Source organism: Typopeltis vanoorti, chromosome 6 (assembly GCF_054136105.1).
Source record: "Typopeltis vanoorti isolate ZY-2024b chromosome 6, IOZ_Tvanoo_1.0, whole genome shotgun sequence".
NCBI classification, from domain to species: Eukaryota; Metazoa; Arthropoda; class Arachnida; order Uropygi; family Thelyphonidae; genus Typopeltis; species Typopeltis vanoorti.
Window position 1 is genome coordinate 63,673,329 of NC_143554.1, and position 25,385 is coordinate 63,698,713.

General features: G+C 34.9%; 1 protein-coding gene across 5 annotated transcripts in view; it reads right to left on the reverse strand.

Annotated features, from left to right (window-relative positions):
* Positions 1 to 2,906: 2,906 nt before the first annotated feature.
* The window catches only part of LOC150105498 (ecdysone receptor-like), a 240,631-nt gene continuing 218,152 nt past the window's right edge, over positions 2,907 to 25,385 (reverse strand). For all 5 annotated transcript variants that reach the window (XM_090394208.1, XM_090394209.1, XM_090394207.1 and 2 more), the window contains 5 exons: positions 25,232 to 25,372; positions 16,127 to 16,350; positions 14,184 to 14,339; positions 11,877 to 12,099; positions 2,907 to 5,991 (listed from right to left, as the gene is read on the reverse strand). In XM_090394208.1, coding sequence (XP_090250334.1) covers positions 5,750 to 5,991; positions 11,877 to 12,099; positions 14,184 to 14,339; positions 16,127 to 16,350; positions 25,232 to 25,372 — 986 coding nt within the window. In that variant the 3' untranslated portion in view covers positions 2,907 to 5,749. The remainder of the gene's footprint in view (positions 5,992 to 11,876; positions 12,100 to 14,183; positions 14,340 to 16,126; positions 16,351 to 25,231; positions 25,373 to 25,385) is intronic.

The following is a 25,385-nucleotide window of genomic DNA, read 5'->3' on the forward strand; positions in this document are numbered from 1 at the left end:
ATTATAAATTTGTTCATAACAAGCAAACACATCGCGTACTTTCGTTTCTACTAATAAGTAACATTCAACATTAGGGTCCATGTCTTTTAGCAATTTTGAGAACATCGCTAACTGCAAAGAACATTTCTGCAAGATCCTTCACTGTAAATTGTTTAACTACCTTTTCCTGTTTCTCTTTTCCCACTTCCTTTTCTCATTTTTCCTCTGCACAAATCATGCACAAACCTTTTTAATGTCTTTTTCCATATGCCATTCATACATTGAGAGGTCACTTCGTCCCAAGCCACAGCAATATTTTTAATAGCATGATAAATATTGAATGTTTTCCATAATTGCATGAGAGTGTGGTCATTTCCTTCAGTGGCAGAAAAAAAGGCTTGTGAAAAAGTTGTCCATGGATAATAAGCCTTAAACACTGCAAGAACTCCCTGATCCATCGGATGGATCAGTGAAATACTGTTTGAAGGGAAAAACGTGATCTTGAACTTAGTGAAGATCACCGCTATAAGGCGTACAAGACGGATGACCTGGAGTATTATCTAGAATTAATAAAATTTTAAATTCTACATTTTATTTCACACAATAGCTTTTTATTATACTCGCATAACAGTTGATTAAGGCATCCTCAAACAATTTTTGAGTCATCCATGACTTCTTATTGCTCCAATAATGAACTGGAAGTATGCTTCCTAATGTTTTTGAAGATTTGTGGATTCTCACTGTGCCATATCACAAATGGTTTCAGTTTATATCCAGCCACATTACCCATAACAGAATCATAATATGGGCATTAAGAGCTTTGAAACTAGGTATAGATTTTAGCTTTTTGTGGATGACCTGTCTGCTCGGGCATTTTTTATTAAACCTTAATAAACAAGGACGTCTCAACCATATTAAATATTTGCTGTGGCAAATAATAATCCTCCATAATAATTTTATCCAATTTTTCCACAAACTCCTTGGCAGCCTTCTTAGCACTTGCAGATTCCCATACATTTTCACATTATGCAGTGCAAAACGCTACTTGAATCTCATGAACCAACTGGAAGAAGCGTTGAATTTGTAGTCATAATTGGGTTCTGCTTTCTCCTTCAATATGTTGAAGAGACTTAGTGCCTTAGCACTGTGACTATATATGCGCTTTTGGTTCAGGTCCTGTATATATAGCTGAAAATGTTATTTATTCCCTTATGGGATCACAGACGTAAGTCGAGGGATGACTGTATTTATTTATTTTTCGTTTCACCAGAGGTCAGGCTAGCATAAATGGTTAACAAAGCAATTAGATTTAGCTGTCTCATTTATGTTTTCCTAATGATGACCTCAATATAGAGACCAAAACACTGTGTTTTCCTAATTATAGGTAAAGTAATTGCTCTAACATGTGTTTTTGTCTCCATAAATTCTACACGAATGAATGCTGACCAATGTGTAATAACTTTGAAAGAAAGATTTGTTATACGAGTAACAAGTCTGTCAGTAGTTAATGAAACATTAACCCACTTTGGTTTAATATACTCGATAAATTATTTTATTTTTCCACTTCAAGTGTGGTGCAGTTGAAATGATTCATCAGATTTTTAACAGAAATCCTGTATACCACATGCCATTGAATCCATCTGGCATGCACTGAATTATTGCTATCAAATTAAATCAATTTGCCAATAAAAATTAACCAAACCTGAACCACATGAACATCTTCTGAGTTTCCATCCTAAATCTTAAATGTAATTAAATTTCAACTTGCTAAAGTGTACTTATTGCACTATATAATAATTGTCCCTTTGTGCACCTTGCCAACTAACAGTCTCACTGAAATGAAAATTGATATGGCATGACAAATTTTTATGAAAATACCAACTTTTAATAAAACTCCACAGTCCTGCAACAATTTGTGTGCAGATAGACAATAAATCGAATAGGTGCTTTTAGGTAAGGCACTTAGAAAAGAAAAAGAGAGAGAGAAAGAAAAAGATTTTAAAATATAGCGTTCAAACTAATTTTAAAGTATGAATTAGAAACTAGGTTCTGAGGGAACTATATTATCAATGGTAAAACCATATTAAAAATGAAGATATTAATATTTGAGAATGTATAATCAGACCTAAATCTGAAGTGAATTATCAACAAAACAGATATTTGAAGCAAACAGGCAGGAAAAATCAAAGGGCATATCTTGTGTGGCAGATGATTTGCAATCACTCCCACACATAACAGGTTACAGAACCTATAACATGCTTGTACCATGCATTGGTTAAGGAACTTGATTTTTTTTCTTGACAAAAGTTCTGGGTTATCTAACTCTTAGCCCAATCATAGTAGTTATATAAAAAATTAAAGTGACTGGCTTAGGCAGAGAAACAATAGACTAAATTGGAAGGTAGACAGTAGGAATCCCCATAGTTCAGTCAAGAAAATGTCCTAGCAAAAAGATCTGATTTCAAATCCCATTCAAGATGCAGAGAACCTTATAAGGTATTTTCAGTTGAAGATGCATTAGTTGAGCTCATATGGAAATGAGATATTTTTCAGCCACCTAGAAGATAATGAAAAGGGGAACAGTAATAGAATTTTTAATGTTTTGCTGTCCTAGTATTTTGTGTATTCTCTAAAGGTATATAGTAAGAAATTACTTAAAACCATATAACCTAAAACACCTATCTAGCTAATGTGTTGTGTATAATTTGCAGTAGCTCATAAATAATCACCTTTCATTTTTTTCAAGTCAGCTATCCTTTGTTTATATAATTTATTCCATATCACTTATCCTTGCTTAAAATGGTATACAGTATTTATATCTGCTAGATGTTCTTTCTTTTTTATGATACTTATTTCCAGTTACAACTATAGCTGCTGAATTGTGTAAAATGTAATTGTATTTAATCAAAAATAAAAACTACAAAACATAGTAAATGTGGCTAATTTTAATTTGAAAAATATAGAACATCACAAAAGTTACAATCAGTTTCTGTACAACAGAGATGTCCCCCCTCCAGGAGACCAACCCAACTTGCACTACATACACTATTATTATATGGGGAGGTTTCTAAGTTTATCCAAAACCCTTTACATAGCACCCTCCTCCATAATATATATATATTTTTTTTTTTTTTTTTTACACAGAGGCATAGCTTATTTCCTTACATCTCTGAGCTTTCCTGAGAAGGAATGAACAGCATTTTCATCTGCTTTTTTTTTCCCATTTAGAAACTGGCTTAGGTACTCAGCCTTTTTTTTTTTCCTGCAGATACTTAATTACATAAAAGGAGTACCCAATTCCAGCATTCTTTAGAAATATTTTCAGTGTCTTCCCTCCTCATTCCCTTCAAATATATACATCTGGAACAAATTTCAGATCTGAAGTTCTTTATTTTAAAAAAAAACATAAATTGTTGTTTATCAATTTTTAAGAATTATCTCAGGAGTTAGGTAATAGCTTTAAGGAAACTTCAGCGAACTTACTATATACTCCCCACATTCATTTAGATAAAATCTATATAGCACACTGTATGCTATTTATACCAATTAGAATTCTGAAAAATGGTAAAGCACAGCAATCTTATTTACAAATTTAAGGCAGTTGTGGAAGCAGCATCACTCATGCGGTATGTGGAGTACAGTTACAATAATAAAAATAAATAGAATTTAAATGTTTTCACATTTTATATATCATGTTCAAGAGAAATTAGACTAATTTTTAATTTAAAAAAAAAAAAAAAGAAAACCCTAGCCACTAAGTCATACACTTTGATATTTATGAATTAAGTAAAATCACTTCCATAAAACGTTTCATTAAAATATCATATCATACTATTTACATGCAGAGTTCATTTATAAGGAGGGAAGCCATGAAAACTGACAATTCTATTCATTCTTCCCATCTTTCTCTATAATGTTAGTAAGAAGTTACAATAAACATATATTACATGATAAGCTGCTACTATGTACCCATATACCCTTAATATGCAAATTTAAGGCCATACTCATGTATCATAACAGTATTCTATCACAATATTCACCCCTTCAGAATTAATCTCAGCATCAAGCCATCAACGCAGCAGTGGGTGTGCCAGGCACATCTGCTCTCCTGTTGATGTCCCAGATTACTATGAAGGTGGTTATAGATATATGTATATATTTATATACATATAGCAAAGGGATTACCGGGAGTTAGTTGCATTAGGATAGTTCCCTGTCAAAAGTATTTCAAAAATGAATAAAGTGAAAGAGATAGAGAAGAACAAATAGTTTTACTGACACCTATGGGTCACTTTGAAAAAAATTTTATACAACTGTAAGAGTGCTATTTATTTTTACCCTTGTATCCAAGCTAGGAGGTTTCTACATAGTCACTTTAGAGAAGGGAGAGAAAGAGAAAGTTATTGTTTCAGTTTTTCAGAAAAACATTCTTGAATCATAATTTTCCCCTACCATCCTATTTTTATATATAGTTTTTTGAAATAGCTGCTAACATTAAAGCACCCATAATCCTCATAATTTACACCAGGTAACAAAGGAGAATACATATTTAAGAAATGCACTGTTCTGAAATGTAATGTTTTATTTGCTACCCTTTTTTCCCCCCTTAAAGTTACCTAAACTCATTCTGGACTATATACAAAGCCTATCAAAAGGCTCTTTTCTGTGGCTTCTGTTACTGTTTAGTGAGGAGACCTAACAACAAATAAAGAAGATGGACAACACAAACAGTGGGTATACGGAGATAAGAAAACTTGCTTTTTCTAGTAACTCTTAACAGACTATAAACTTCTCAAGCTTGTAACAGAAGTACTGCGGCATCATGTACAAACATATCACATGAGAGGAGAGGACAAAAACATTCAGGACTATTCTATAATGCCAGAAGATAAATGCTGCTTTGTTTCATTCCCATGACCACAGCTTCTATTAATATACAAAGAAACAAAGTGCTTACATCTGAACACATCTAGAGATGGCAGCACCAGTCCAAGATTTGATGGAGGGCCCCCCTTAACATTTAATTGCCATCAGATAGTTGATAACCCAGTCCCTCCCCCATACACGAGGTACTTTTCAAATAATGTAACACTTTGAGTCTTTTTTGTTGTTGTTTTGTTAAAGTTGTATGTTGTGATGATGATGATGAATGGATAATTTTTCTGTTCATATGAAGCCAATGATAATTTGTGCAAGGGATGAGACAAGTGCAAAGATCTCGGATAACAAAGAAATGAGGCTGCTATGGGTTAGGTCACCGGTATTAGTGAAATAATTCAAAACCTGAATGTCTATCTTGCAACATGGCCATCACAGTTGTGCGTTGCCTGGCATTTTTAATGTCCTGCTTATTTATATATATATATATATATATATACACACATATATGTTATATATATGTATATATATATGTCGGATTCAAGTCCATCAACGTAATTACCCTTGTTATTTTGAGGGGAAAAAATCACAACCTTAGGAGCACACAGCCTAGGAAGTCAACATGAGCACCACTGCAGATGCTAAATCTGTCTTGCATATTCCGGATGCAGGAAAAAAAATTCCAATGTATTTGTACAGTTAAGTGGCAGGTACTACCAACATCATGGATGCAGGCTATCTGAAGGAAAACAGAAAGCATGGTAACGAAGAATGGCATTGTAACTTTGCTTTGGTTCTCAACGTGATGGAATGAAAGTTTCAATGCCAGAAGGATCAACTTTGCAGATGGTAAAACAGCATGCTTCAGTGGAATGATGTTTTGCAGGAGTCGTTATTCCTGAATGTCCCAGATCTCTGCCAGGAAAGGAGGCAATTTCTTATTCTGTACTTTCAATGAGAAACACAGTTCAGAGTTCATGTTACCCAAAGAGCGCAATTCAGTTAAAATGGACAGCAACCTGGCAAAGTAATTTTTACCAGGTGGACGGTGGTTGTCCACATAGGCTCTCAAAGTATCTATATAGAAGTCTTGAATTCTTTCCACCTTCTTTGGCTCCATCAGACATGGCCTTTCTGAAAGTAAAATAACTTGTTAAATAAAAAAGCCAAAAAATACACATACACACACATCTAGTCTAGTCATAAATACTGTTACTACTTGAACAGTGCATAAATGTTTAATCTATCAGTAAATCATTTACAGCTTTCAGCACATACAAATCACATGTATAATGTACATATAGCAGCACCCAATGTTCGAAATGTTCCCCTTTCACACACAGATTTCACGAAATGTTCCCGAAATCTGTGAGGTCACACATCCAAAAGGTGTAGGCAATGCTGAGGTCATGTCTTGTACACTACTCTCTCAAGCTCTGACCATTTGAATTTGAAGTCCAGCAGATTCTTATGGGACTTCTTCAGGCACATCTGCCTCCAGCTACTGTTGTGTGGAGTGGCTGAGTCCTGTTGGAAGGCCTACTGTGAAAAGGTGCTGTTCACAGGCCATACCACAGCTTCCAGTACAGTGTCTTGTGATACACTTTGGCAGAAGTTTTGACCCCTTTCTTGCAGAAATTCAACTTGGATACCTCATACATTTTCCCCCCACTGAACCATCACTGACACAGGATGACAACCTCTTTGAATCCTAGGTGCTATGCAAGTCTAGAGCATATACCTAATCGTTTTGGTGGTTAAGCAACTCTTCTTGTATGTGAAGAGTATCTCTGTCTTTTGTTTGCATACCACCAGAGAAGTGCCTTTTATCACCCTTTGATGCATAAGTTGTGGTGTTAGGAAGTGTCCAGTAAAACGATGATAGGCTCTTACCCTAGGCCAGATAGTTCATGTGACATCGTTCTCTGCAAAATGTTAATCTCTCACGATATCACTTTATTAGTTCTCACAGGATTATGGCAGAGGCGCGCCTTCACAACCCTCACAAGCTGTTGCATCTTAATGAAATGTGGTCGACCTGTTCTTTGGTGGTCAGATACGTCTTCTGTATCATTGTAATGGTTAGCAGTTTGATACACAAACACCCTACTAATCCCAAGTGTTTTTATCATGTTAAAAATAACTGGTAGTTGTATTCCAACCACGTGAACTGCTATTACCAGCTACTCAATTTTCATAATTTCCCCCACTGCATGCTAATCCATATAGCTAGACAATTCATTCTCACTCTACTGGTAAACACACGAATATCATCTGTGCACAATACCACTGATGGAACTGGGCTCGCGCAGTTCTGTTCGGGGCGGCAGTAGTTGTAACAGTATTTATTGCAAGATTCTGTATACATAAATGCACTTTGTTACCACACATACATGAATGTTTGATATATCTAGTCTAAAATTAAATTTCACACAGAAATCTTTACATAAATTTTCTTTCAAACTTCTATTTAGTCATTATTATGTATTTGAAAAATAAGCAAAATGTTTAATACACCTTAGTAAACAGTTTATTCAGCATGCAGGAGACTGGCATGGCTAGTTATTCAAAATTTATTTGGATTGAAATACCAAGTTATGTAAAAATTATGAGATTGTCAACTTAGTGGATAGTGTTGCTGCTCTCCCTAAACCATATGCATTGGTTTTGAATACTACTGCAGTATGGATGTTTGTCTGCAGGTGGTAGAAAGATTTCATCAGTCAGACTGAGACCACCACCCTACTTACTGGAGACTTGGAAAGCTTCCATGTTTGGTCTCAAGATCAGAGCTCTCAGATTATTCATTTAGGTATAATACAGCTTACAGCTATTTATGGGACTGACAAAAAAAAATAAATAAAATAGAATAAAGGGAAGAATGAAAGACTTCAAAGAGCTTCTGAAGTGCTAACAGTTGAAATGCTATAAGTCTACAATCAAAAATTATAACTTCAACTCGGGTATTCATCAAGAAGTTTTAAAACAAGGCCTTCAACTAAACTTTCCATTTCAGCTGGCAGCAATCTTTATTTTTGCAATCCACATTATTGTGTGTTGTGTATTGAAATGAAGTACAATCATTCTTAACAGAAAAAAGAACATTACTATCACTGCACTTTTTTTTCTATGAGCTACCATGTTCGAAGTGTTGTGTCGGAAAAGGAGCTGACTCGCTATTTGTAAGCCATCTTGTTTCTGACCCAACACACAGTGACGATTAGACCTAAGGATAAAGACATGCTTATGCCTCCAGAGAGAGAGGGCTAAGAGATTATTGTACATGTGTTCACTCAGAAGTATATCAAAGCGACTGAGATTGTTAAAATTAAGTAAACTTAGGAAATCTGTATTTAGAATTGATAATGTCTATGTAAAATAAGCAAGAGAAATTGTGTCTCAGGACCGAAATTGTTATTATGAAATGTGCATGAGAGATCTATGTATTAGAACCATGTCAAAACAGTTCGGAGTTGGGGTGACCAATCGGCCGTGGCTGAGAGAGGGCGCTCGCATTTGTAATATAAGGTGCAGTGCGAGACTCAAACGCTCTCTCTTGTTTTCTGTTCCTGCATTCCTGTCCAAATCCTGGATAGCTACAGAAGCTTGTCGCCGGTGCCCAGCAACAATCTCCCAGTTGCTGTTGTACCGAGTCGAATAGAGCTACCAAAGGAATGAAGTCAGAATTCCAGTAGAGAGCCATTGGTAAGCTATGCCAACGTGAAGTCAGCGAAGGGCAACCTTCGAAGATAGTGGAAGTAAGTCGCTGATGCCATGAAAACACGTGGTGAGAAAATACGGAAGTGAAGTCAGCAAAGGGCAACCTTCGAAGATAGTAGAAGTAAGTCGCTGATGCCATGAAAACGTGAGAAAATACGGAAGTGAAGTCAGCGAAGGGCAACCTTCAAAGATAGTGGAAGTAAGTCGCTGATGCCATGAAATACGTGGTGAGAAAATACGGAAGTGAAAGCGTGGAGGGAAGTCACGGAAACTCCATGAAAAGAAAAGAAAAAGATGGTAATGTACAATTTTTTCATACTCATTATAGACTGTAATCGTAAAAGGAATAGGAGCCAAGGAATTAAGGAGCTCCACGCATTAACTTATCCATAGTGCCTAAAAGACTACTTGGACTGATTTGTCTGTGTCAAATAAGCTGGTGCCACTCTAAGCTTGTGCTGAGAAAGGAACCTAACCTTCGAACTGTTTGTCAGGAAGATACCATATGATATAATGTTAGATATTAGCCTGAAATTTTATTAAGTTGTGTGTGTGTGGGGGGGGGGGGGGGGGGATAGAGTTTGAGCACGTATTAGAATATTTTTTTCTTGTTAAAATGCAAGACGAGATACATCTGACATAATTTGTATAAAGTCTGTATATAATTGTCCTTAGAGAGTGAGTACTGAGTAACCCTGTATGGAATAGTCGAGTCTGAACATAATAATATAACAGCGATGTAGGATTGATTCATTTAAACATAAGAATTGAAATTATTATATAAAGTGTATCTATGCAAGTGTTTATAATAAATGTATTTCTTTATGTCAAGGTTCATGAGTCTGTTGTTTCTGAGATTGAATTACCACTTATTAAACCTTCGGACCTGTATGAGTGAAGGGGGAAACAATTTACGTAACAAAGAAAAGGGGGGAGCCACGACTGCATATCACGTGATCCCTTTGTTGCTTAGCGTTATTTATTTGAGTATCAGAATTTAGTTGCCGGCTGGTGCAGTCGTTCTAAACAAATATAAATTTGTCGGCAATGGAATAGCTGATATCCTAAAGTGATAAATAATAGTAAAATTAGAATATAAATGTACGAGGGACAGAAGAATGGAAGAAGATGACATAACAGAAGAGAACAACAATCTGAACTATAGAGCACTGTGGTAACAAAAATATGAACTAGTTCACTTACAGAGCAAATGAATTCATCGTAATGACAGAGCACTAGATAATGAAGATAATCAGTATAGTTTATACAGCTTTAACTCCAATCACTTATATCTACATCTCCATAACAAATTTAAATTTGGGGATATTAAAATAGTCTGCTTCTATTTACTGCAAAATTCATTACTTTAAGTGAATCTATTATGCCACCTTTACAAAGCAGCAAGAGATGTTCTTGTAAAAATTGAATAATGATTTAACATGCTTAAAAAATGGATTTAATGCTTCATATTTCATCACTTATTACAAGGATATCAAAGAGAATATAATAAAGAATAGCAAAAAAACATTTAAAAAGTAGTATGAATACAGCATATGTTTACTGCTCTTAAGAGTTGAAAGGAAATGAATACCACGCACATTGTATCATGTATATATTCTTTATATGAATAATAGAAGGAATATAAACATGAAGTTTTCTATTGCTTCCTTTTTGGTCAAATTTGATTTTATTTCTATCTTAACCTCCTTCCCTTCCCCCCATTTTTTTGTGGGTTGTAAATCTATTATATATTAGCATCGCAGGTGATGTGCAAATTCTGGAAGGCTAAAATTTATATGTTTGCTCTACGAGAATATCACACGATAAAACTGTTTTATAAGCTCTTCTAAATTTAAATTATAAGCTGTGTCTGGATCAACCAATCTTTCTTGGGTCATTGCTGTTTGCAGATAATTTTTAATCAGTTTAAGCCTGGAAAAACTTCTTTCCGCACTTGCTACGCTAACAATTGCTGTTAGTGTAGTGACAGTGCCTACTGCAATATGGCTGAACGAGTGTCCTTATTAAGCCATGCTGTGAGGCAGGCTGCCTCTATGCTACACCCTGGTGACAGTACTGATTCTCTCAGTCTATAATGATCACTTTATATGAGACTTGTGATTTCAGAGAACAAACTGTTGATCTTGCTTTCATCTTTAAGAGAAGGGGTTTAATCTTAGTTAGTTGACATTAGAAGAATCTCATAGATCTGGGATTCTCAACCTTTTCCAGTGGCGTACCACTATATTTAATTCAAGATATTAGATGTACCAGTAAGGCAGTGGTATGCGTATCATAGGTTGAGAATCCCAGACATAGATAATGCTTTATAATGAATATGTAGCAGCATCAGAGATGAGGCTACATGCTATTGTTAATCATTTTCATGGACTGGAATAATATTTGATATTCTGAAGTCTATTTTTTGAATAAGGTCCTTAGAAGTTTAATAACTAAGGTACATAAGGAAATTAGGTTTGGTCACAATTTCCTGTATACTCACACAGGAATTCTGCTAATCTTTTTAATTATTTTCTTAGTTATATTTTAAGAAAAATGAGCAATCACTTAAAAGCTTCAACTTAACTCACCCAATATAAATTGTGTGTGTGGGGGGGGGGGGGGGGGAATTGGTTAAAACTGGACTTGTTTATAGCAAATGGGACATGCCTAAATGTAAGGCTAATTCAATGTTTTTTTTTTCACCTTCTCATCGCTTACTTTTATGCACACTTTTTTATTGCTATTCTCACTGTCTTCATTATTCTATTATGAAGATATCTAGATAAAAATAAGCAAACAGATTATCTGATCATGCTCTGTTTTTATAATTCTTGATCACTCATGTTATACACACACACACACACACAGAGATCAGATTAGATCCACATATGAAAGGCTGAAAAACCTAGAGCACGTAAGTTTAAATGTATGCAGAATGAATTATATATGCTCAGTCTAACTTTATTCCAGTCCTCTTAAAATTTTGTTTTTGTACATTCAGCCACTTCTCTCAATCAAAGAGGTTAGGCATTATAATGTAAAACAGTGAAATCTTGCCACCTGTCTCTAGAGGCTGGTATTATTGAAATTTGAGATGGACTAGATATTGTGATAAAAGTGAAAGTTAGTTAACACATAGGATAAAACTATTCCTCACTGCCATCTGTGGTCGAGAGGAATAAAATATGAAAGCATATGACCTGTGACAGAAACGTTTAAATTTTGCACACTACACTCAGAAGATTTTTGTATTTCTCTAACAAAATCATATAAATTGAGATATAAGATATATATACCTGAAAAAATAACAATGGCTGTGAGTAATGCATATTCTGCATTGTCCACCTTTAGCAAACACATTTTGCGACAAAAATGGAAGATGGCATCTGCAGACTCGCCCATACTGGCACTACGGTAGTTTTCCCTTGTGTAGGGCTGATTATTGGCAAAAACAATAGAGTCTGTTTTGATGTCATACTTCCTGGCTGTCCTCAGCATCATCACTTCACTTGAACATGCCTACCAAATAAAGATATGAGGTCATTTTTGTCAAATCAGTTGATCTAAAAAAGAATCTTATCATGCAAAATAATTCAGAAAAATTTTAGTGACAGTTGGTTTTAATATTAAAACTAAAAAATTATATGAAGACCATTCTAGTTATGTTCTTCCCCAGAAAAATTATTTTTAATTAATGCAAACAAGTAAAAAAATAATTGCAGATGATCAAAACATTCTCTAAAGTGGAACAATTCTTCTTCTGGTTCCCATCTGCCATACGGCCGTGGGAGGGTAGCTATATGCTACCATTCTAGGGAGAGATGATTATGAGCAAGGTGGTTTCCCGTTGCCTTCCTTGCCGTAAGTATTTATGACTGTAACCTGTGTGTTCACGGGGCCGGTTTGCCTGCTTACGGGATGAAAAAACCTCAGATAAACTGGCGGAAAAAACCCTGCGGCCCACGCCCAAGACCGGCTAACTTGGCTATGGCTGAGGAAGATCCTTAAGCTCCTCACGTCGTGGACGGGAATCGAACCTAGGACACTCCTTCCCCAGGCATATGGTTGCGAAGCGCAAAGCCACTAGGCTAACCGCGCGGACATTTCACTAAACAAATGAACCAAGAACCTTTTGGTATGTGTATCCAAATTCATCAGGACAGCAAGGGAAGAATTATCATTTTGCTGATAAAAAGAAGACAAATCTTTCATCATTCAGGAACAAGAACTGTTACATTACAACATATGCATGTGACCAAATATAATGCAGGCTTAGCAGACTTATACATCCATGTAAACTAGATGTATAAGTCTATATATTCAGAGTTGAAATTTTGATTGTCAATATTACCATCATTTTCCTGAAAACTATCATGGCATTAACAAATTATTCAAATTAAATTATATATTATTCAAATTACTCTATGGATGGTAGTTCCTTTGTAAAAACATGAAGAATCTAAAAAAAAAAGTTGTTTTGCTGAATTTTGCCACTCACTTGGAACATATGCAAATTAAAATTGAACCATGTGGACATTTTCTAGCAAACATCTTAAATCACAAATTTATTATATTCCATCTAGTTAGATCAGGGTTGTTGCAATCTATAATTTTGTTGGTCCAACTGAAATAAAAATTTGAAATGGCTCTACATATGTGTGCAAAAATTCTAGATAACTAATTTCAATAAAATCTGCCTAGCCGCATTCAAAAATATCTTAAATATGGACAAAAACTGAATGATGTGTTTACACATTTTGCAAGACACGTCTAAAACTCAAAAAACGAATTACCTAGGCCTTACATTAGAAGATTCTGTTGTTTTTATTTGAATGGGTTTCATCACAAAGATCAAACACACACTTCTGGCCCATTGCTGATTAAAAAGGTAGAAAATTTATTTATTTAAATAAGCAAATAAAACGTCACTGAAATCAATGCCTTTTTGATGGATGACTATCATGATATAAAGGCTGTGAATGGGAGGAGGGGGGGGAGTTGATTCTATTTGGCATGTGCCTTAGGAAAGATCTGTTCAGACTGCAGACACCTTTTTTTGGACAGGGGTGAATTAACTAGTCTTTTGAATAACAGTAGGACTATCCCCTTCTGCATGAAAACAAACCTGTGAACACATATTTGACAAACATAACTGACTGATGGGTCATTAATATTGAACCTGATGATGGTACACATATTATCAATATTATCAGGACATGTAAATAGTTATATAATCTAATTGTTAACAAAAGTTTTTACTGTATTTAAAACTGTTGAGAAACTATATAATGCATGTCCCATAAAATGCTAAATTTTAATAACTTAAGGATTGTGAAACAGTTTATAATAGTTTGATCCCCTTAAACCCTAAAATATTTTCTGGGACTCATCTATCAAAGTCCAGAAAAATAATAATGAATGTATATTTTTAATACTCTAGATCAACTAATTTTAGGTTATCCAAAGTAACAATTTACAAACACTACAAAAATGCACAACCAATCAAATATATCTATAGTTATTGCATTCACCATATTTGTTTTTAAACCCTCTTGTGCTCCCACTTTGAGAAACACTGAAAAGTAGTCTTTTGATGCCTTTACCTTTAAAAGTGTTATCTGATCCTCTCGAAGAAGATTGTCAAAGCCTGGAACTCTTTTTGAAAACTCAACAATCAGTTGAACAGTAAGGATAGTGATTTCTGTAATATGCTGAAACCTTTTCATGCTATCCTCTTCAGTCTCACCAAGGGGAAAGGCCTTAAAAAATTATTATACATGATTAACCTAAATTTTATGAAAGATGAAAAGTAAAATATGAATTTAGAACTTCCTTATTAAATTTTATAGATTTTGCTAAAGCTTTTGACAGTGTTGACAGATACACATTATGAATAATAATTAGAAGCTATCGCATTCTTCATAAATATGCGAGAATAATAAATGTATAATGAAAGTAAAAACTATCACTGCACATCAAATATCAGTATTGTTTGAGATATAACATTGTTGCATAATGTATAGATTACATTTTCAACATAAGTCATTCATTCATTCATTGGATTATGGAAAAGGTTATAAGAGTAACAAAACAGAATCTCACATCATAGCAGGAAAAGCTAGATTATGCACAACAGCCGAAAGAGTTGGACTTAAAATAGATATGAATAAAATAAAAGCTCCTGAACTGAACACCAAATGCCAGAAAGTAAGGGGGGGGAGTGAAATTGACCAACGCACAGTCGAAGTTAAGCATTGTGTATACTTAGGAGCTAATATTGATACTAAAAGTGGAAATGACAAGAATATAACAGACTGATGAAACCAAATACTCCTTTAGAAGACTAAGCATATAGAATCATCCAGATATAAAACCAAAATAAAGATCTTCATTGGCAATATGAAGGAGGCTTTGTTGTTATAATTTTCAGAAAGATGAAGCCAAATAAGTTTAAGTGCTTGTGTAAAATATTAAAAATATTTTGACCATAATGTATAACAAATGAATAGCTATATTAAAAGACAAAGAAAATAAAGTATTGCTAGTGAAAGATAAGACAGAAATTGGTTGGCCAGGTAGTGAGAACAAACAGGGGAAATATTCCAAGGATAGTACTGACATGGATCCCAGAATGGGGGGGGGGGGGGGGGGCCTAAACTAACTTGGTAAAGAATGGTTAGGAGAGCCAGATAAAAGCAGGATTAGGTGCAAAAGATAAGATAATTATATTATGCAGCATCTCCATGGAGTCTGGAGACTCATCCTGAGAGATGCAAACTATCATACACAAAAATCCCATTAAACCTCACCTTAAACTCATGCAGCCTATTCCACTCATTCATCACTGTCTCCATGCAAAAAAGCTAGTCTGCAAATCCTACTAATCACACTGTTACACAACTTCCACAGGTGACCCCCCCCCCCTATTCCCTGATTATTTGTCATATATTGAAAATTTTCCTTTGTATCAATTTTATAAAACCCTTGTAATATCTTAAAAGTTTGCATCATGCTCCCTCTTTTCTACCTATTAACTAAACTGTAATCCATGCACCTTCAACCTATCAGCAGCTTAGTTACTCGTCCCCTGAATCTTTCTATCACTTGCTGATCACCAAGATCGTCAGGTGACCAACTCTGTATACAATAGTCAAGATGCAGCCAAATTATAGCCTTATAAAGAGGGATAACAACTTCCCTATCTACTTGTTAGCATGTTTTTCAACATCTAAATAATCCTTTGAGCTATTTTACCAACTTTTGCAATATGCCCTCTGAACTTCAACTCTCTGTCTACCATCATTCCCACGTCCCTAGCCTCATCAACTCATATTACTTACCTGCCTATCCTCTTTCTGCCATGTGGTATCTAAAGGCTGCAATCCAGTACCATCAATATGATGCACCACACATGCTGATCTCAGCCTTTAGATACCTCATGGCAGGTAAGTAATATGAGTCTGTATTGCATATTATAAATTCATTTCTAGTCTGTGCCAACATAAAGAAAAATTTAAATTTAATTCAATAATAATAAAATATTTACTGTTATCTTTTTGAAATCCTCTTCTGAGGGTGATTCAAACTCTTCTTGGAAGTAGACTAGTTTATTAATCAACTCCTCTTGCGCCTGTGTGAGAGTTTTACCACCAGGGGCCTTTTCTTCCTTATCTGAACCACTGTCCTTTGTTGTGCTATTAGGCTGTGCTTTTTCCTTCTGTGCCTTTTTTGATTCTCTTTTGATGGCACATTGATATTCAGGCACCACACCTAGATACAAAAAACAGATTAGAAAAATCATGCCATTATGAAGAGAGAAAAAAAATCAAAACCATCTTTCATTATTATTAAGAGGATATTATATTACCTAGAGTCCACAGACTCATCACATGGGATCAAGCTTAAATATCATTACTAATGTACATATCAAGATTAGCATTTCATGGATTTACACATAATGCTTGCCTAGATGCATGATTCTCCAGATCAGCATTATGTATACAAGAAGATGTTGTCTTGCACACCACTTTTGCCTCTAGATATTCTAAATTTTTTTGCTTATAGGAAAAATGTGCTGAAGTGCAAAAACAGTTTAAAACACTAAGGTGTAAGACCTCCCACATACAGCTGGGATTTGCACACTTTCCAAGAAACTCCTCACTTAAGTGTACCTATTTCACATTTGTGAATCATACTCTTCAAGTCTAGCTCCTAAAGTTTTTGACCATGTGACTTGTTGTGTATACTGATTTCCATATATTAAAGCACAAAGAGAAAAATCGCACAATAACTCAAAAACTACATGATGAATTTTAATAATACAATTCAGGGAAAGGCAGTATAATATGAGATGTGAAAGAAACACCCACAAAAATGTAAATAAATAGTGTAATTCAGTAACAAATGAGATTGTCAAAAATGCCTGAATAAGGAAGTTAAGTCAGCCCTCACAGCAATACAGTGCTCACAACTATGTTTCATACCATTTATAAATGGTATCCAGAAGCTTATTAGGTAATAACAGTCATTGCTCCTGCCAAGCTTTCCTAAATCCCTCAAGGTTTTTTTTTTTTTTTAGGTGGGGGGGGGGGACAACATGTCTACCAAGAGCATCTCAGACAGGTTCAATAGGATTAAGATCAAGAGACCTGGCTGGCCAGCTCACATGTACAGTAGTTTCTTTTTAAAGATATTGATTGATTCATGAGCTTTTCTTGATGAGGATGAGAAATTTTTTTTTTTTTTTTGTAGGATAAATGTCTGCCCTATTGCATCCACATATGAACAAACACCATGACCACATCTCTAAGTTTCAGCATTCATGGGTGGGTCTGCTAGGATGCACATGTAGGTCAGTATGTCCACCCAACTAGATGCCTCCCCAAACCATCATGCTATCTCCATCATAAGTGTCCCTTTCACAGATATTAGAGGGATGATAACATGTCTCTATTTCTCTCCAGATCACAGCCTGCCTGGTTATTGCTTTGTAGGGCAAATCAGGACTCATCTGTAAACAATACTGATCCCCCATTGGTCTTGGTCCAGTTGACGTGGAGCCTGGCCCATTTCAAACATTCTCTCCTGTGGCATGAGCATAGGGGCATGCAGGCTGCCTATCAGACAGATCACCTTCATGAAGCCTTATGCACATAGTGGAAGCGGATACCAATGTTCCTTTAGCTGATGCAGGGTAGACCTCATGTTTCAATAAATAGATAATCAGAGATATCTGATTACTCACTGCAGTTGTAGCCAGTGGTCTTCCTTCACTGCATCTCTAGGATGCTGTTTGTGACTGTTGGAATTGGTTCCATAGTTTGTGAGAACCAAAGAACTCTCATGCAACCATCTAGTTACCTCAGCCTGACCTCTATTCTTATGATGGCTTACCACCTGAATTCATCAGTTAAGTGATGTCTTGTCATATCCAAGAGTTTTGCTATCACAAAATGTCTTGTTCTCACTCCAGACATGAAATGGAAAATCACTCCAAAATGCCTGCTTTTATGCTATGCTCATTTGCATATAATAATGAGACTCAGTATCACTCTTACATAATGCTGACCTTACTCCACTTCTAACACATAATACATTTTCAAATGCTGCATCTACTACTATCAGATATATTAACCTCTACAGTTTAGTTGTTAATGACATTGCCCTTTAGTTTGGTTTGAATCTAATCTACTATGTGAAGAATCTTTACAAGGGCTTTTCAACTAAATGTGCTACAGGGTGAAAAACCCTGCTATCTCTGTATGAAATGTCTTTCACCCAAAAGAGAAATCAATCCAGAGAATACATGCAATTAACAGACAAAATTAAATCAACAGCAATATATTGGTTTAATAAGATGGTATATACTTTGTGTGTATTGTCCTCATTAGCCACTGCTATCATCATATTCTAAATAATAAAATCAGCATATAGGTCAAAACTACTTGAAACCCTACAACATCAGACACGCTTTTCATTTCTCTTTCAAACTTTGCATTATCACCTGCAACAGCTCAGAAATAAACAAAAAGTTGATTTATTGTAGTCCTCAAACTACTCAGTCTAATAATTCTGTCTTAGATCATGCTGCCATATAACATCCTCTGATAATGATTTCTATTCCTGGTTTAAAATCAAGTTTATCATGTATCTTTTGGAAAGCTACACTGTGCTATAACATTACTTTAGGAGACATCCAGATCAGTGTTGTAAATAATCATCTAGCACTATTCTGTCAGGTTTGCTTGAAAGTAGTCTAAGTTTTTTTTTTCTTTTTTTTGGGGGGGGGGGGATTCTAGGATCATAATTTGTAGAGAATTCAAGTGACATTCTTAATGTATATGGCTTGTCAAACAATTCATTATGATACACTCCATATGTCCCACTCAGTTTCAATTATACCTTAAACAACCACAAGAGTCGATCCCCACTATCCAGCCAAACACCGTGGTTTGAATTCCAATTCAACTCTGTTTATTAAAAGCCTGAAGTGGCTTGAAAAGGTAACATATTTGGTCTCTAAAGCAGGACTCCTAGATTATCTAATCCTTGATGCTCATAGTTCTAATAATGCACTATAGGTTTATAGCCTTTCATGGGAAGTATTTGCATAAAAAAAATGTTAACACTTCTCATAGCAGATACATCAACCAGCATTTTATTCACATTGAATGCTTATCTACTCAATTTAATCTTGAGGAGGAGAAAAATGAAGTTTGCAATTCTCAAATTTCTCATAACTTGCTTAATCTTTCAAAAACCTTTATTGCATTCATCCCTCTGACCACAAATACTGACTTTCCTTCTTCTTGGAGCCTTACCTATTATCATGTTACAGTTCCTTTAGAGTGGTTCAGTTTGCTCTAGTAACCATGTTTATAGAGGAAAGACTTCTATTTTCAAAAGGGAAGCATTCAAAAAAAAAGTTAAGGGAGGTAACAGGAAAAATTGTAATGATACAAAGCAACGTGAAAGAATTCATTTTTCCATTAGCAAAACCTCTCTCCCTTAACTTTAGTTTAAAGGAGAGAGGTTTTGCTTAACTTAACTTTCTCTCCATTCAACATCTCAAAGAGATGCAGGGGTTTTCATCTCACATAATGGGCAAACCAGCCAGAAAAGGATGCACAACATAGTCAAAACATATTTGCTTTGACCATAAATCCAAAACAACTAGCCAACCTACCTACCTCCCACAAAATTAACCAATTGTTTCCTTGCGGGAACCTCTACTACAGAGGGTAAGTTGATCTTACTTTCTGTACATTTTTTTTTAATATAAAATTTATATCATGTAATCATCATACCTATCTGTTGTCATCAAGTTTGGGTAGAGAAGGATTAACAAATATTCAGAAGAACAAAGAGAAATCCACTGATCTAACATTTTATAAAAGAAATGGTAAAAAGAAAGCTATTAATATGATTACTTCACTTTTTTGCTGGTAACTTTTTATTTCATCTTTCAATTAATGTTGGTAATGAAGTATATTAATAGGGGTTCTCTTTTGTTATGTAATTAAAAATTTACAACAATCTCAAAAAAAAAAAATAAGCAAACATACATCCAAAGAGAGAGAAAATTACTCTCTTTAGATTTACTATCAATCTATCAAGCAATCTATATCTGCTCTTACCATTGCACTTATATTCAACACTACTATTTTTCACTACCATCTCACCTGCACCTGATTACCTCAAGTTGATCCTGCAGGAGAAACAATATTAGCCATTCTTCTTCTTAGTTCCTCCCTACTAATATCTTCATCCCTTTCACTAATTTCTCTTCTCAACATCCAATATTAGCAATTTGAACTGTTTTACCACCACCATGTTATTCATTATTCGAACCATGGGTTCTCTAATCTGCTACTATTATCTTAGCCAATTCATTCTTATCATTTATATCTACTAAAGTTCATTCTGGATATAAATAATACACATAATACAATTATATACTGAATCTCATGTTTTACAATAGGATCAATGCAATGATTACTAGAAAGAATAACCGAGATTTATTTGTTGTAAAAATAACTCTCGTAGGAAGGCTTATACGTTGGTTATACATGTTTATTAATTAACTTAAGGAATTCACAATGTACACTAGAATATAAATTAGAGAATACCTACATAGCCCGTTGGGGGGGGGCTCCATCAGGAATTTTAGGAGAAACAATAGCTTCCTCGCTTCTTCCTCATTTGCTGTGTGTAGTGCCTGCATGCATATGTCTTTATTTTAAGTTCCTTTGAAGATGGCAACGTGACGTTTCCGAAATATTGGAAATATATATTAAATTAAAGTTTAATTTAATTTATATTCTAGTGTATGTTGTGAATTCCTTAAGTTAATTAATAATCATGTAAAAATAACTGTATACAAAAATTAATTGACCTACTAGTTCTGCATATTTTTTCTGTGTTGTCCCAGAAGAAGACACATGATTTTAGTGCCAAAACTAGTAGGTCTATTAATTCCTGTACTTATTTTTATGTCCAATAAAACTCAGTTATTCTCTTCTTTAAACTTCAAATTGGCTGAGTGGTTAGTATATCTGCTCTCCAGCCAAGTGGCTGCAGGTTCAAATCCTGCCAAAGCATTGGATGTTTGTGATTGTCCTACTAACCAATTACCATGTGTACTGCTGTGTCCTGGCACAGTATGATCCTTGATGTCTTTATGCCATAAAAAAAAATAAAAAAATCATTGATCAAAGTATCCTATCAAGCAATGATTACTATACTAAGCAAAAAAGAAGACTGTCATGAAAAACACATCTTAACATGTGCTCAGTAGCTTATCACGACCAAGTTGCATGTGTTCCATAATTTTTCATGCTTTAAAACAAGAACCATCTCTATATGAGATCAGATAAAATAGATAAAAAATGGCCAATAGGAGAAATATTACACTATGAACAAGAGAAAACTATATTAATGTGAACTGGATGATATGTGATTATGAAATGATTCAGAGTCAATGACAAACGAAGTTATTTGAAGTTATATGTATCATATTATTTTATGAAATGATCACTCATTTCATAAAATAATATGATACAAAAAACATATCACAGAGTTGACTATCAAGGAGGTGATGTTCAATGTCGGCCTTTGTTCAGGACCAGTAGCTGATACAGTATTGTCTACAATGGAAATACAACTAATCTGTCTAAAGGTTTTGCATGTGATCTGTGATTTTGTCTTTCAAAATCTTCCAGGTGAAGAATTTTTCCCCAATACACCATTACTTTGAAATAACACCAAAGCCAAATTTCACATGAGTTAAGGCCTGGTGAACATGATGGAAATTTCATAGAAAATGAGCAACTGATTACCCTGTCCTCTGTAAAATGTTGATGCAATAATTGTTTAACTCCACATCCTATATGGCAAGGTGCTGTCTCTTGCATCAAAACTGTTGTGTTCATGTAGCTTCTTTGCTGCAGTTGCAGGATGACAAAACTGCTCAACGTGTCATGATAATGCACAGCCATGACCATGCAGGTTGCAGTCCTGTTCAATAGATTTCTTCCAAGAAAAACAGCCTGATAACTAACTTTGTAGTAAATCCAATCCATACTGTGACATTTATGAGGGAATTTGTTGAAATGTACAGGGATTCTGTGTAGCCCAGATGCAAGGTTTTGAGTGTTTACAAACATGAAAATGTACTTCATCACTCCATAGGATAATCCAAGACTTGGTGTATGACCTCCCCCCCCCTTTCTTGGAAGCCAAGGCTTCCAGGAAAGGGGGGGGGGTCATACACCAAGCAACGAAATCCATCTCCCATCTAAATATCACTGGCATCCATGTCCACAGTGGGATTTCAACTTGCAGCCTGCTTGATGAAAAGTAGGTATGTTAACTATCCAGCCAACCAGGCCCAGCCTAATATGCTACAGATTTCCAACCTTTTGTAGGTAGGATCAACATAAAAAATAAAAATAAATGAAAAATTTGTCATTACTGAGTTGAGCTTCACAGACTCATTAAAAACATTTACCCAGGATCTAGAGATAACCCCATATGTAAAGTTGTGTATCCCATAAAGCTGTATAACCACATCAATAATTAGCTAGAACACAATCTCGGCTTGTTCCCTTGGGTATTTATGATTTATGAAAGTTATTCAACTTAGCTGCATTAATATATAATTATAATTATAATACATTTAGTTTAATCCTTAATACAAGTGTGAGCAAACAAAGTTTGCGCCTGAAAGTATCTTCAGGACTGGGGTAAGGTAGTACACCAGGCAACTCGTTGCAAAGGTGGAGCAAGCTAACATCACTCCTATCTCAGTATCTCCCATAATGAAAAACACATCTCCTTGAGGATATGTATAATGTTATGCATTAAGGGAAGGGCCACTACCCAGACTAGTTTCTACCTTTATTGAGGTCTCTTCAGTGGGAGCCAGGCCCAAGTGGAGATACTAGGCAGAAGCATTAGCAAGGTCATCTCTACCTATAGGAGTTGCCAAATGGTGTGCCACCTTTATTATAGTCTAACCAAGTGAAAAATAAACTTTTAATATATAATTAGTAGTTATACTATACATTTCTCAATAATCAGATATTCATACATAGAAAACCTAAATAGATAAGATTTAAACAGGTCATTCACATGAAGTAGTTAATCTAATTATGGTCCAACTCCATTTTATCACTTTATATGAGGGCAAAGCCGGATAGGAGAGGTACAAATCACAATTCCAATATCACATTCATTTTTAAAAGAAACAGAGATAAAAAAAATACAAAAAATGAAGAAGAGGAATATTCAAACATAATCTACTCTGATGCAAAAATTACATGAATATCATTTTTCCTTCCTAATACTGCATAACCAGCAATGACAATGCAATACAGCAAGGGAATACACTCTAAATTACTGAAATTTGTGTGGGTTACGATTTCCAGTGAGGTGTTATTATAGGTTGTCATACTAATCGTCAATCAGATCATGCAACTGTAGCACATTTAAAGCATCTAAGAATCATTCATTAAAAAAAAAAAAGGAAGTGAAAAATACTGCATAAACTGACAGAAAAGAAATCTGAAGATTGTGTATTCCTACACCATGCATCAGTAAAACTCTCAACATTGAATTCGAGACAATAGTATTTGTAAAGATTTGCACCAAAGTTTACTATTTATCACTGGAAGGAAAACACTGGTGCCTCCATATGGCCCATGCTAATTCACCTTCAGTTGAAAATGCCTTATGAATGTTACAAGCATTCCAAATCTTTCCAACCAAAGGTCATAATCATGATACAGCAGTGCCTAAGACATTCATTTCATATTTTATCACTTTGAATGTAGATTTCACTGACAGAGCAGCTCATCTCAACTGAAGATTATGTTCATAAATTACTTCAGATATATATATATCCTGAAATTGTTACATACTAAAAAAGATATTAAAGTCGATGAATAGTAAACATCAATTCAATTTACATTTTATTTAGAAGCAGATCTGCTGATGAAAATATTAATACCATGGTTTCTTGGAAAGAGCTGTTACACATGAACCAAACATTACAGCACTGGTTTGACTTTCAACAGACCATTTGAAAGGCTATGGCTCTGGAGAGACAGTCATGATTGTGCACTTTTCAGTGTTTAGGTATCATGGTTGCCAAATAAATACTGTTATATACACAGAACAAGTGTGTTGCTCACATTGTGGCAGTTGCACTTATTGTGCATCATATTTGTACAATACTTTAAATAGCTCATAATGCAAGTGAGTGTGGGGGGGGGGGGCTAAGCCTATATACAAGTAGCACAGTTATGAAGTTACTTCACATGCAAACATTTGCTTTTGTTTGCTTACACTTGGAAAAAGGATGAAACCAAGAATAATTATTTTCTTGGCATCTTTAACTTATAGCATAGCCAAGTCAAAAAAAAACTTTCAACACCCTGCTATTTGGTGGTATTTTACATTCAAATCTGTTTAAATTAGGAGTGTTCTGAAGAGCATATGCTGATTTCCATCATTTCTGAAACAGCGTCTTTAAAGGTAATGGGTTTTCTCCATCTTTCTGCATGTAGGTTATCAAGCTTCACATGGTTGGTCAGACCATTTTATTTTCATTCATAATTATATGCTTGTGGTGGTGTTGTTTCTGGTTAGTTAGCTGCAGATCTACCAGACTCTCCCTTATCATTATCCTTAAAATGTCTCAATCACCATAGGCAAAATACTGGATTAAAATGTTTATTTTTTCGAATGTTGTGATAAGCCATTAGAAGTACTACTAATAACCAGCTGAATTGGCATAATAACAGTAACCATGCTGGAAGGCCTATGAGGAAATGAGAATGCATAAGCTTTAATGACCATCAAACAGCACCAGCTTGAACCCTGTCAAGACCTATGAAAAGAATCAGATCAGTTAAGAGATGGAACTGATATATCCAATTTCACTAGAGAAAACGTCATTTTGGGAAGAATTGGCTATAATATTTGTCTATTCATTCAACATTTAGAGGAAATGAGTATAACTACAGCTGAAAAGTTGGGCCAACAGTGTATTGAGATTTGTGAAACCTTGTATGTTTTTATAATTTATGCACATAATGAGCAAAAAAAAGTGATGTGATAAGTTTCATTATTTTTTTGTAGTTCAACTTACATTCTGGTCTCATACCAACACTGAGGCACTTTTTTAGCCTACATTCCTGGCATTTCCTCCTCATGTACATGTCAATCTCACAGTTGTTACCATATTTGCACTGATACACTGCATTCTTTGTGATACTTCTTCGAAAAAATCCTGAAAAGAAAAT